The following is a 14,476-nucleotide window of genomic DNA, read 5'->3' on the forward strand; positions in this document are numbered from 1 at the left end:
CAAACTGAGGCATAACAGCGTTTGCCATCTGGTGGCTAAGCTGGGGAACTGCAACTTCAGAGAATCAGTGAAAAATAGTTCCCGAATTCAGCACAATTGGTCCCTTACATGATATCGTATCACATCTTCACTGTTTGGGGAACTAGAAGTTATTGTGGGGGGATTTCTTTTTGCCATACCAAAGGGAAAGCGACATCCGAAACAGCCCTCTTGTAACCAGATGCATTATGGGAGTTGTGGTTTTTGGTGAAGCAGTTCGAGTACATTTCCCATCATGCAACGCGGTTTCCTGGTCATGGCAGCAAGGGCGCTGCGGTCTGCGGTGTGATGTGTGCAGTAAGTGGGGGTTGCATGGGTGGGCGCTGCATTAACCCCTGGTTTGCTGGAGTAGACAGTGTTATGTGTTGCCGCAGCTGCTTGCGTAGTGTCTGTACTGGCTGAGACCCCTGTACTAAGGAGGTGCAGCTGCTGCAGGAGCCCCCTTTAATTATTCTGCCCAACAAGCTCTGTGTAGTGCAATATGCTGAACGAGCCTCCTTTAAATTACATTGATTTACTGGAATCTGCTGCTGGAGACCCCTTTAATATTTCTGCATTAGCAGTCCTCTTTACGAGGCTGAAGTTGGTTTCTTCTTCGTCAGTTTTTTATTCGGCAATTTTTTCTTTTCTGTTTTTTATAGGTTTAACAACAAAAAATAAGCATCACAATAATAACATACAATGCAGCAAGGTGCCCTGATGTGAATACACTTACAATCAGTGACAAAAATGATAAAACTGGCACAAAAATGGGCATCAAAGAGCGAATAATGACAGGGTTAAATGACTTTGGGCCACTTATATCACACTGCAGACATAGAACACATCAAACCCAGGTCTTTCCAGTCTGGCCTAAATGCGTTCTGGGCATCAAAGTGGGCAGTCGATTTTCACAGATATGAATAAGTAACTGCGCCGCAGGATCAGTGCAGTTGCCCCCCCCCCCCCCCCCCCGCCACAGGATTCGAACAGTTGCCCCGTGCCACAGGATTCACACAGTTGCCCCTCCCCCCGTGCCACAGGATTCACACAGTTGCCCCCCTCTCGCGCCACAGGATTCACACAGTTGCCCCTCCCCCCGCGCCACAGGATTCACACAGTTGCCCCCCCTCCCGTGCCACAGGATTCACACAGTTGCCCCCCCTCCCGTGCCACAGGATTCACACAGTTGCCCCTCCCCCCGTGCCACAGGATTCACACAGTTGCCCCCCCTCGCGCCACAGGATTCACACAGTTGCCCCCCCCTCCGCGCCACAGGATTCACACAGTTGCCCCCCCTCCCGTGCCACAGGATTCACACAGTTGCCCCCCCTCCCGTGCCACAGGATTCACACAGTTGCCCCTCCCCCCGCGCCACAGGATTCACACAGTTGCCCCTCCCCCCGCGCCACAGGATTCACACAGTTGCCCCTCCTCCCACACCACAGGATTCACACAGTTGCCCCCCCTCCCGTGCCACAGGATTCACACAGTTGCCCCCCCTCCCGTGCCACAGGATTCACACAGTTGCCCCCCCTCCCGTGCCACAGGATTCACACAGTTGCCCCCCCCCCGTGCCACAGGATTCACACAGTTGCCCCTCCCCCCCGTGCCACAGGATTCACACAGTTGCCCCTCCCCCCCGTGCCACAGGATTCACACAGTTGCCCCTCCCCCCCGTGCCACAGGATTCACACAGTTGCCCCCCCCTCGCGCCACAGGATTCACACAGTTGCCCCTCCCCCCGTGCCACAGGATTCACACAGTTGCCCCCCCTCCCGTGCCACAGGATTCACACAGTTGCCCCCCCTCCCGTGCCACAGGATTCACACAGTTGCCCCCCCTCCCGTGCCACAGGATTCACACAGTTGCCCCTCCCCCCGCGCCACAGGATTCACACAGTTGCCCCTCCCCCCGCGCCACAGGATTCACACAGTTGCCCCTCCCCCCGCGCCACAGGATTCACACAGTTGCCCCCCCTCCCGTGCCACAGGATTCACACAGTTGCCCCCCCTCCCGTGCCACAGGATTCACACAGTTGCCCCCCCTCCCGTGCCACAGGATTCACACAGTTGCCCCCCCTCCCGTGCCACAGGATTCACACAGTTGCCCCCCCTCCCGTGCCACAGGATTCACACAGTTGCCCCCCCTCCCGTGCCACAGGATTCACACAGTTGCCCCCCCTCCCGTGCCACAGGATTCACACAGTTGCCCCCCCCTCCCGTGCCACAGGATTCACACAGTTGCCCCTCCCCCCGCGCCACAGGATTCACACAGTTGCCCCTCCCCCCGTGCCACAGGATTCACACGGTTGCCCCCCCTCCCGTGCCACAGGATTCACACGGTTCCCCCCCTCCCGTGCCACAGGATTCACACGGTTGCCCCCCCCTCGCGCCACAGGATTCACACAGTTGCCCCTCCCCCCGTGCCACAGGATTCACACAGTTGCCCCCCCCTCGCGCCACAGGATTCACACAGTTGCCCCTCCCCCCGTGCCACAGGATTCACACAGTTGCCCCCCCCTCCCGTGCCACAGGATTCACAGTTGCCCCCCCTCCCGTGCCACAGGATTCACACAGTTGCCCCTCCCCCCGCGCCACAGGATTCACACAGTTGCCCCTCCCCCCGCGCCACAGGATTCACACAGTTGCCCCTCCCCCCGCGCCACAGGATTCACACAGTTGCCCCCCCTCCCGTGCCACAGGATTCACACAGTTGCCCCCCCTCCCGTGCCACAGGATTCACACAGTTGCCCCCCCTCCCGTGCCACAGGATTCACACAGTTGCCCCCCCTCCCGCGCCACAGGATTCACACAGTTGCCCCTCCCCCCGCGCCACAGGATTCACACAGTTGCCCCCCCTCCCATGCCACAGGATTCACACAGTTGCCCCTCCCCCTGCGCCACAGGATTCACACAGTTGCCCCCCCTCCCGTGCCACAGGATTCACACAGTTGCCCCTCCCCCCGTGCCACAGGATTCACACAGTTGCCCCTCCCCCCCGCGCCACAGGATTCACACAGTTGCTCCCCCTCCCGCGCCACAGGATTCACACACTTGCCCCTCCCCCCGCACCACAGGATTCACACAGTTGCCCCCCCCCACCCGCGCCACAGGATTCACACAGTTGCCCCCCCCGCGCCACAGGAGCCACGCAGTTGCCGCGCAGTTCCCCCGCGCTCCGCAGGAGCCGCACATTTGCCCCCCAGCTTAGGACCTTCCTGTAACGCCCCTGCCACAGGAGCTAATGGTTTGCTGTATATGTTTGTTGTCAGAGCTCCCATTTCTTTATCTGTATGTAAACCCCCTCTCTTCAGTTTCAGCTGATGCTCCCGGCACGGTTTCTCCGGTCTTGCACACTTCTCCCTTCAGCTTCAGTGACCTCAAGATATTCAGGATCGCAAAACATGGAAAAACCTGTGGAGACATCAATCAGGGCGAAACTGCGTGAGAACCTGGAACCCTGCCACCTAGAGGTGCATAATGAGAGTTCTATGCATGCCGTGCCCCCCGGGTCAGAAACCCACTTTAAAGTGGTGGTGGTATCAGATGTGTTCAGCGGAAAGTCTCTAATTCAGCGCCACAGACTTGTCAATGATTTGCTCAAAGAAGAGTTAGCTGGACCTGTTCATGCCCTCTCCATCCAGGCCAAGACCCCGCAACAATGGGCGGAAAACTCCACTGTTGGTGAAAGCCCTGCATGTATGGGGGGGTCGAAGCATGATCACCAGGTGGGCAAAAAGCTGAGCACTCAGGTGTAGATCCAAAGGAGAAAGATATGATCTCTGAAGACAAAGGAACCTCTTGTGTGTTTTTCAGATTTTTGTGTTTTGTTTTTTTTTTAATGTATTGTATATCAGAATATTCAGTGTTACATGAAAACAGGTCACAACAAAAATTAATAAATTAAAAACTTGAATAACATTATTTTTCATTATTGCATTTTTTTTTTATTGGGCAGGAGGCAAAACAGGGGGTGGTATAATACACTGCTCAAAAAAATAAAGGGAACACTGAAACAACAGAATATAACTCCAAGTAAATCAAATTTCTCTGAAATGAAACTGTCCACTTAGGAAGCAACACTGATTGACAATCAATTTCACATGCTGTTGTGCAAATGGAATAGAAAACAGATGGAAATTATTGGCAATTATCAAGACACCCTCAATAAAGGAGTGGTTCTGCAGGTGGGGACCACAGACCACATCTCAGTACCAATGCTTTCTGGCTGATGTTTTGGTCACTTTTGAATGTTGGTTGTGCTTTCACACTCGTAGTTGATGGACTCTACAACCCACACAAGTGGCTCAGGTAGTGCAGCTCATCCAGGATGGCACATCAATGAGAGCTGTGGCAAAAAGGTTTGCTGTGTCTGTCAGCGTAGTGTCCAGAGGCTGGAGGCGCTACCAGGAGACAGGCCAGTACACCAGGAGAAGTGGATTGGGCCGTAGCAGGGCAACAACCCAGCAGCAGGACCGCTACCTCTGCTTTTGTGCAAGGAGGAGCACTGCCAGAGCCCTGCAAAATGACCTCCAGCAGGCCACAAATGTGCAAGTGTCTGCACAAACGGTTAGAAACCGACTCCATGAGGATGGTCTGAGTGGCCGGCATCCACAGATGCGGGTTGTGCTCACAGTCCAACACCATACAGGACGCTTGGCATTAGCCACAGAACACCAGGATTGGCAAATTCGCCATTGGCGCCCTGTGCTCTTCACAGATGAAAGCAGGTTCACACTGAGCACATGTGACAGAGTCTGGAGATGCCGTGGAGAGCGATCTGCCTGCAACATCCGTCAGCATGACCGGTTTTGGCAGTGGGTCAGTAATGGTGTGGGGTGGCATTTCTTTGGAGGGCCGCACTGTGTTGGGCTGTGAGCACAACCCCCATCTGTGGATGTCAGGCCCTTAGACTATCCTCATGGAGTCGGTTTCTAACCGTTTTTGCAGACACATGCACATTTGTGGCCTGCTGGAGGTCATTTTGCAGGGCTCTGGTAGTGCTCCTCCTGTTCCTCTTGCACAAAGGCTGAGGTAGCAGTCCTGCTGCTGGGTTGTTGCCCTCCTACAGCACTCTCCACGTCTCCTGGAGTACTGGCCTGTCTCCTGGTAGCGCCTCTGGCCACTATGCTGACAGACACAGCAAACCTTGCCACAGCTCGCATTGATGTGCCATCCTGGATGAGCTGCACTACCTGAGCCACTTGTGTGGGTTGTAGAGTCCATCTCATGCTACCACTAGTGTGAAAACACAACCAACATTCAAAAGTGACCCAAACATCAGCCAGAGAACATTGGTAGTGAGATGTGGTCCCCACCTGCAGAACCACTCCTATATTGCGTGTGTCTTGATAATTGCCAATTTCCATCTGTTGTCTATTCCATTTGCATAACAGCATGTGAAATTGATTGTCAATCAGTGTTGCTTCCTAAAGGGGGCTTTACACATAGCGATATCGCTAGCAATATCGCTAAAGCGTCACCGATTTTGTGATGCAGCAGCGATATTGCTAGCGATATCGTTACGTGATACTTACCTCCGACCGGCCCCCCGCTGGCTATCGCTGATCGCGCTAGATCAGCCTGGTCCATTTCTCGTCGTTGGCTTCCTGCTGGCGCCGACGAGCGAGCTATGGACGCGGGCGGAAGACGGACACCCTCGCCGTGTCTGAAAGGTAAGAGTGACTGCCGAGCATCGCTGCGTCGCTAGTGAGATCTGCCTGTTTGGCAGCTCACTAGCGACGATTTAGCGATGCACCAACGATCCTGACTGGGTCGTATCGTGGTCGGGATCGCTGGTGCATCGCTAAATGTAAAGGGGCCTTAAGTGGACAGTTTGATTTCACAGAAGTTTGATTTACTTGGAGTTTTATTCTGTTTAAGTGTTCCCTTTATTTTTTGAGCAATGTAGTAATTCAGCTGATATCACGTTTAGGGTATAATTACAGGAAAGATATATATCTTTGTACCGTGTTAGCCAGTAGATAGAAGAATATTTAGAATTGAGAGTCCTCAGTAGTTGATACCTTTTAATGGCTAACCGAAAAGATGGTAACACATTGCAAGCTTTCCAGACTACTCCAGGCCTGAGTAGTCTCGAAAGCTTGCAATGTGTTACCATCTTTTCAGTTAGCCATTAAAAGGTATCAACCACTGTGGACTCTCAATTCTAAATATTCTTTTATGCTATAATTAATTATTTTTGAGAGTTAATCGTCATCATGTGTAATGACTCACAGTTACTGTACAGGGGGCACCAATAAGCACAAAACCCGTCTTGAAACATGATGGGAGTAAGGGGTTTCAAACATTCTCTTTTCTTTAATGCTTTTACTAATTATATGGGTTGTCTGGCTTAGAAAACCTATATTTAAGCATATTATTAGTTATTACATGGAGCCTCCAGATTAGGGACCCTCATCTATTAGCCAGAGTAGAAAGCAACTATGCCTGTTTTCATTCTGGGATATAGCGGCATTCATCTTGGGTATGCTGAAGAACCCACTGATAGCAGCTGCATTTGCACCAAATGACCCTGTCTAATTCATGAGGAGCAGATGACCCTACGACCCACCATAATGCCCTGATAGCCGTTTTGTAGCACAACTCAGCTATGCTATGCTCATCTCTGCTATGCATGCAGGAGAGGGTGTGAGGAAAGTCTGAAGAGCCTCATAAACCAGCAATGAAACATGGAATTTGTACATCGCCATGAAGATTGGCCAAATAGTTCACAGCCAGAACAATCGAAACTATCAATGGTCACCTCATCCATAGAAATAAAAAATATCCAAGCTTAGATCTATCTGTCAGGAAGCACACAGGAGAGAACAGGCCTGCAGCACTGAGGACAAGCAAGGTGCTGCTGGGATATACAGTCGGGAAAAAAAGTATTTAGTCAGCCACCAATTATGCATGTTCTCCCACTTAAAAAGATGAAAGGCCTGTAATTGACATCAAAGGTAGACCACAGCTATGAGAGTCAAAACGAGAAAAATCCAGAAAATCACCTTGTCTGATTTGTTAAAATTTATTTAGCAAATTATGGTGGATATAAGTATAAGTATTTGGCCATTAACAAAAGTTCATCTCAATATTTTGTTATATGTCCTTTATTGCCAACTAGCTGAAGAGCCCGGCGCTGCCCGGGCATAGTAACTAACTGTGGTTAGTTACAACAAATTATAATTATCCTCCATCCCATAGTCCCATGCCTATATACCCATCATACATATCCACCATCCGATAGACCTGTGCCCATATACCCATCATACATATTCTCCATCCCATAGTCCCGTGCCCATATACCCATCATACATATTCTCCATCCCATAGTCCCGTGCCCATATACCATACATCCTCCATCTCATAGTCCCGTGCCCATATACCCATCATACATATCCACCATCCCATAGGCCCGTGCCCATATACCCATTATACATATCCTCCATCCCATAGTCCAGTGCCCATATACCCATAATACATCCTCCATCCCATAGTCCTGTGCCAATATACCCATCATACATATCCGCCGTCCCATAGTCCCGTGTCCATATACCCGTCATACATATCCTCCATCCCATAGTCCAGTGCCCATATACCCATCACACATCCTCCATCCCATAGTCCCGTGCCCATATACCCTTCATACATATTCTCCATCCCATAGTACCGTGCCCATATACCCGCCATACATAACCTCCATCCCACAGTCCAGTGCCCATATACCCATCACACATCCTCCATCCCATAGTCAACCATTATGACATAATGAGCGGCGGGGCTTGATGACATCAGCCTCGCCATGGTAACCATTGTGACATCATAATGAGGGGCGGGGCTTGATACGCACACACTGTTTCCCCATTACGTAGATAGGGGCATTATGACATAATGAGGGGCGGGGCTTGACAGTCACACACTTTTTCCCCAGTATGTAGACAGGGGCAAAATTGTTTGGTTAATTGGAACGCGCGGGGTTAAAATTTCGCCTCACAACATAGCTTAGGACTAAAGTTGAGCGATACCGTCCGATACTTCAAAGTATCGGATCGGAATGGATCGGCCGATCTTAAAAAAAAGTATCGGTATCGCCGATTCCGATACCGGAAGTCCCATTCAAGTCTATGGGACTTCCGGTATCGGAATAAGAAAAATCCTGTTTTTCCCTTGTACAGCCTCTCTGGGGTCTGTACGGGCCTTTCGGGGGGCTGTGCCGGCCTGCCAGGGGGTCTGTGCAGGCTCCGGTGGTCTGTGCCGGCCTGCCGGGGGGCTGTGCAGGCTCCGGTGGGCTGTGCCGGCCTGCCGGGGGGCTGTGCAGGCTCCGGGGGGCTGTGCCGGCCTGCCGGGGGGCTGTGCCGGCCTGCCGGGGGGCTGTGCAGGCTCCGGGGGGCTGTGCAGGCTCCGGGGGGCTGTGCAGGCATCGTCCGATGGGACTACAAGTCCCATCGGGCGATGCCTGCTACCATGACAGTGATTGACACATTAGCCAATGATGGGACAGTAGTAGTCCCATCATCCGGCTAATGTGTTGAATGTAAAAAAAAAAAAAAAAAAATTACATGCTACATACATGCTACATACATACAACATGCATACTACATACATGCTACATTCATACTACATACTACATACATGCTACATTCATACTACATATATACTACATGCAACATACATACTACATATATACTACATGCATGCAACATGCATACTACATATATACTACATGCAACATACATACTACATATATACTACATACATACTGCATGCTACATATATACTACATGCATGCAACATGCATACTACATATATACCACATGCAACATACATACTACATGCATGCAACATGCATGCAACATGCATACTACATATATACTACATGCTACATACATACTACATATATACTACATACATACTGCATGCTACATACATACATGCTACATACATACCACATATATACTACATACATACTACATACAATACATTCATACAATACATACATAGACATACAGTACATATAACATAGAGTAACATACTTACCAATACTTGTCACATTGTTCCCCGAAGCCATTGTCTTTTACGGAATAAATATTAACATAACAAACCACAAAAATACTCACCCACGATCCGAAGCAGTCCACGAGTGTGTCCCACGACGATCTTGGGTAGAGAACTGCAGCATCAGCTGTTGCTGCCGTTCTCTACGGGCTGCAGGAATCCAATGACGGAAGGTAGGTATCCTTCCGCACTGTATTCCTCCGCCACTTAAAAAAAAAAAAAAGTCCCTAGTCTCACTTTATGCCATTGCTGCGTGGGAATTTCCCACACAGCAATGGCATAAAGTGAGACTAGGGACTTTTTTTTTTTTTTAAGTGGCGGAGGAATACAGTGCGGAAGGATACCTACCTTCCGTCATTGAATTCCTGCAGCCCGTAGAGAACGGCAGCAACAGCTGATGCTGCAGTTCTCTACCCAAGATCGTCGTGGGACACACTCGTGGACTGCTTCGGATCGTGGGTGAGTATTTTTGTGGTTTGTTATGTTAATATTTATTCCGTAAAAGACAATGGCTTCGGGGAACAATGTGACAAGTATTGGTAAGTATGTTACTCTATGTTATATGTACTGTATGTCTATGTATGTATTGTATGAATGTATTGTATGTAGTATGTATGTAGTATATATGTGGTATGTATGTAGCATGTAGTATGTATGTAGTATGTATGTAGCATGCATGTAGCATGCAGTATGTATGTAGCATGCATGTAGTATATATGTAGTATGTATGTAGCATGTAGTATGTATGTAGTATGTATGTGGTATGTATGTAGCATGTAGTATGTATGTAGCATGCATGTAGTATGTATGTAGTATATATGTAGTATGTATGTAGCATGTAGTATGTATGTAGCATGCATGTAGTATATATGTAGTATGTATGTAGCATGTAGTATGTATGTAGTATGTATGTGGTATGTATGTAGCATGTAGTATGTATGTAGTATGTATGTAGCATGCATGTAGTATGTATGTAGTATGTATGTAGTATATATGTAGTATGTATGTAGCATGTAGTATGTATGTATGTAGCATGCATGTAGTATGTATGTAGTATGTATGTAGCATGTAGTATGCATGTAGTATATATGTAGTATGTATGTAGCATGTAGTATGTAGCATGCATGTAGTATGTATGTAGTATGTATGTGGTATGCATGTAGCATGCATGTAGTATGTATGTAGTATATATGTAGTATGTATGTAGCATGTAGTATGTATGTAGCATGCATGTAGTATATATGTAGTATGTATGTAGTATATATGTAGCATGTAGTATGTATGTAGCATGCATGTAGTATATATGTGTTATGTATGTAGTATGTATGTGGTATGTATGTAGTATGTATGTAGTATGTATGTAGCATGTAGTATGTATGTAGTATTTTTTTTTTTTTTTTTTTTAACATTTAACACATTAGCCGGATGATGGGACTACTACTGTCCCATCATTGGCTAATGTGTCAATCACTGTCATGGTAGCAGGCATCGCCCGATGGGACTTGTAGTCCCATCGGACGATGCTTGCACAGACCCCCGGACATCAGCACAGCCCCCCAGCAGGCCGGTACAGACCCCCACAGGGTGCACAGACCACCGGCAGGCCGGCACAGCCCCCCGGCAGGCCGGTACAGACCCTCACAGGGTGCACAGACCACCGGCAGGCCGGCACAGCCCCCCGGCAGGCCGGTACAGACCCCGGGCAGTCCACACAGCCCCCCGGCAGGCCGGCAGAGACCCCCGGAAGGCCCGAAATGACGGCGCATCATGATGCGCACACACCGCGCATCATGATGACGTCAGGCTGTCAATCAACTTTGAACTTCCGATTCCGATGCCGACTTCCGATATTGAAAAAATATCGGAAGTCGGTATCGGAATTCCGATACAGCAAGTATCGGCAGATACCCGATACTTGCGGTATCGGAATGCTCAACACTACTTAGGACGCTCTCGGGGTCCAGACGTGTGACTGTGCCAAATTTTGTGGCTGTAGCTGCGACGGTACGGATGCCTATCCCGGACATACATACACACTTTGAGCTTTATATATTTGATGACAGAGGTCAAACATTTTCTGTAAGTCTTTACAAGGTTGGCACACACTGTTCGTGGTATGTTGGCCCATTCCTCCATGCAAATCTCCTCTACAACAGTGATGTTTTGGGACTGTTGCTGGGCAACACGGATTTTCAGCTCCCTCCAAAGGTTTTCTATGGTGTTGAGATCTGGAGACTTGCTAGGCCACTCCAGGTCCTTCAAATGCTTCTTATGAAGCCACTCCTTTGTTGCCCTGGTGGTGTGCTTGGGATCATTATCATGCTGAAAGATCCATCCACGTTTCATCTTCAATGCCCTTGCTTATGGAAGGATGTTTGCACTCAAAATTTCACGAAACATGGCCCCATTCATTCTTTCATGTGCACGGATCAGTCGTCCTGGTCTCTTTGCAGAGAAACAGCTCCAAAGCATGATGTTGCCACCCCCATGCTTCACAGTAGGTATGGTGTTCTTTGGATGCAACTGAGCATTCCGTCTCCTCCAAACATGACGAGATTTGTTTCTACCAAACAGTTCTATTTTGGTTTCATCAGACCATATGACATTCTCCCAATACTCTTCTTGATAATCCATATGCTCTCTAGCAAACTTCAAACGGGCCCGGACATGTACTGACTTAAGCAGGGGGACACGTCTGGCACTGCAGGATCTGATTCCCTGGCGGCATAGTGTGTTACTGATGGTAACCTTTGTTATGGTGGTCCATGATCTATGCAGATCATTCACTAGGTCACCCCGTGTGGTTCTGGGATTTTTGCTCACTATTCTTGTGATCATTTTGACCCCATGGGGTGAGATCTTGCGTGGAGCCCCAGATCGAGGGAGATTATCAGGGGCCTTGTATGTCTTCCATTTTCTTATTATTGCTCCCATAATTGATTCCATCCCATCAGGCTGCTTGCCTATTGCAGATTCAGTCTTCCCAGCCTGGTGCAGGGCTACAATTTTGTTTCTGGTGTCCTTCGACAGCTCTTTGGTCTTCACTATAGTGGAGTTTGGAGTGTGACTGTTTGAGGTTGTAGACAGGTGTCTTTTATACTGATAACAATTTCAAACAGCTGCCATTACTACAGGTAATGAGTGGATGACAGAGGAACCTCCTAAAGAACTTGCAGGTCTGTGAGATGCAGAAATCTTGCATGTTTTTAGTTGACCAAATACTTATTTTACACCATAATTTGCAAAATAAATCTTGCCAAATCAGAAAAGGTGATTTTCTGGATTTGTTTTCTCATTTTGACTCTCATAGTTATGGTCAACCTATGCTCTCAATTACAGGCCTCTCTCATCATTTTAAGTGAGAGAACTTGCACAGATGGTGGCTGGCTAAATACTTTTTTTCCCTACTGTATCATTTTAGGAGAAAAAAAATAGGACCACTCATTCAGCTCCATGCCGGTGGATACCCATAGGGGCAGGTGGAGATGAGACACAAAGGTGCAAGAAATTAACTTTATGTTGTGTTTGGTCTGTTTATTAACAGGCTGTAAAATCCTTATTAAATGTAGGATCACAAAGGGTTAACCGGATGGGCACGAGAGATATTTGTTGGTAAGACTTGGGGCTACATGCTATGGCTTTTGTCCCACCTGGAGTCACAGTGTGAAGAAAACTCACATATTCTCAGTATGGCCCAAGAGGATCCAGTGTAGCAACCACCCAAAGATGTGGATCCAGTGGTCCGCCGGCATTCAGCTGGATGTGCTCCTGAGCATGCACATTCAGCTGAAGTGCATTGTGGCCCAGAGATTCGCCGGGTCCCTGGGTTGTAATGCAAGCTGCCGGCCAATTAGAGGCTGGCAGCTGCCGTCGGCGATCCTCTTGCTGGGGACCCTTGATAGTGGTGTCATGTGCTGCCTATGGCTTGCACTTTGAAGTCAGCTGCAGGCTACCGAACATTACGCTGCATAAGAGCGGGGGCAAGGTGAGTAGAATCATTTATTTTTTGTGTGTTAAACAACATGAGTTCATTCATCCTCCTCTTCATAGTCTTTTTACTAGGCATTGCTCCTACCAGCCAGTTTCCTACTCCACACTGATGAGGGGCAATACCCCGAAACAGCTGTATGTGGATGGATACCATGTTTTGGCATAGGTGGTTTCCTTCATTGGAGACTGCCCTTCCCGTGGTTGTTCCTTCCCGGACAAAGACCTGGCTGGTCATTGCTTGCGTTGAGAAACACGTGATGGTGTCTCCGCAGCTTCTGTTTTGCATGTTTTGCATATTTCCCATAAGGGATGGGGGGCAGTGCTCTAGAATCACTGCGTTGAGAAACACGTGATGGTGTCTCCGCAGTGTCGGATGTTGATCTCCATGAGTTCATTCATCCTCCTCTTCATGGCCAATTAGAGGCTGGCAGCTGCCGTCGGCGATCCTCTTGCTGGGGACCCTTGATAGTGGTGTCATGTGCTGCCTATGGCTTGCACTTTGAAGTCAGCTGCAGGCTACCGAACATTACGCTGCATAAGAGCGGGGGCAAGGTGAGTAGAATAATTTATTTTTTGTGTGTTAAACAACAGTGGAAGAACAGGCAACATACATACCAAGGATGAGGCACACCTATACCAAGATGGGGCATATACACCAGGAAGGGGGACCAAGATGAGGGACATTTATATCAGAATGGGAGGCATATATACCAGGGTGTTAGATATATATACCAGGAAGGGGACCAAGATGAGGGACATTTATACCAGGATGGGGACATAAATAACATGAAGGACATTTACACCAGGATGGGAGTCATATATACCAGCATGGGGAACATTATACCAGGAAGGGGTCCATGGGGAACATTTATACCAGGAAGAGGGACCATGATGGGGGAAATTTATATCCGTATGGGGACATATACCAGGAAAGGGGCCCATGATGAGAGACATATATACTAAGATGGGGGACACTTATACCAGGATGGGAGTCATATATACCAGGATGGGGGCCCATGATGGACAGATATACCAGGGAAGGGGTCCATGGTGGGTGACATATACCAAGATGGGGGACATATATAACAGGATGGGGGAACATGATGAGTGACATACCATAATGGGGGACATTACTGCATAATGGGGGTGGGGCAAGACGTATGTCCTTATAAGATTTAGAAGGCTACAAGGGCCCATGCATCTGATCAACATCCGCATGGATGGGGAAGGGTGGCCAGATCTGAATTTTGTACCTGTGCCCATTGGTCTCCAGTTACGCCACTTTGGCACGTCAACCAATCTTGAATATCTCTTTCTCATGTATCGGAGATTGAAAAAGACATTACATCAGCTTGCAGTGGTCAAGACTTCACGACATTTATGGACACATGAACCACGACTAACGCTAC

At 48.6% G+C, this 14,476-nt stretch overlaps 1 protein-coding gene across 1 annotated transcript; it reads left to right on the forward strand.

Moving 5' to 3' along the window:
• Positions 1–235: 235 nt before the first annotated feature.
• BOLA1 (bolA family member 1) lies at positions 236–3,941 on the forward strand. The gene is made up of 2 exons (XM_073567044.1): positions 236–336; positions 3,335–3,941. Exons 1-2 carry the CDS (start codon positions 328–330, stop codon positions 3,776–3,778), a joined length of 453 nt encoding a protein of 150 aa, XP_073423145.1. The 5' UTR covers positions 236–327; the 3' UTR covers positions 3,779–3,941.
• The last annotated feature ends 10,535 nt before the right edge of the window (positions 3,942–14,476 follow it).

The sequence above is a fragment of the Dendrobates tinctorius genome, unplaced genomic scaffold (assembly GCF_039654945.1).
Source record: "Dendrobates tinctorius isolate UK_male_01 unplaced genomic scaffold, ASM3965494v1 ptg000019l, whole genome shotgun sequence".
NCBI lineage: Eukaryota > Metazoa > Chordata > Amphibia > Anura > Dendrobatidae > Dendrobates > Dendrobates tinctorius.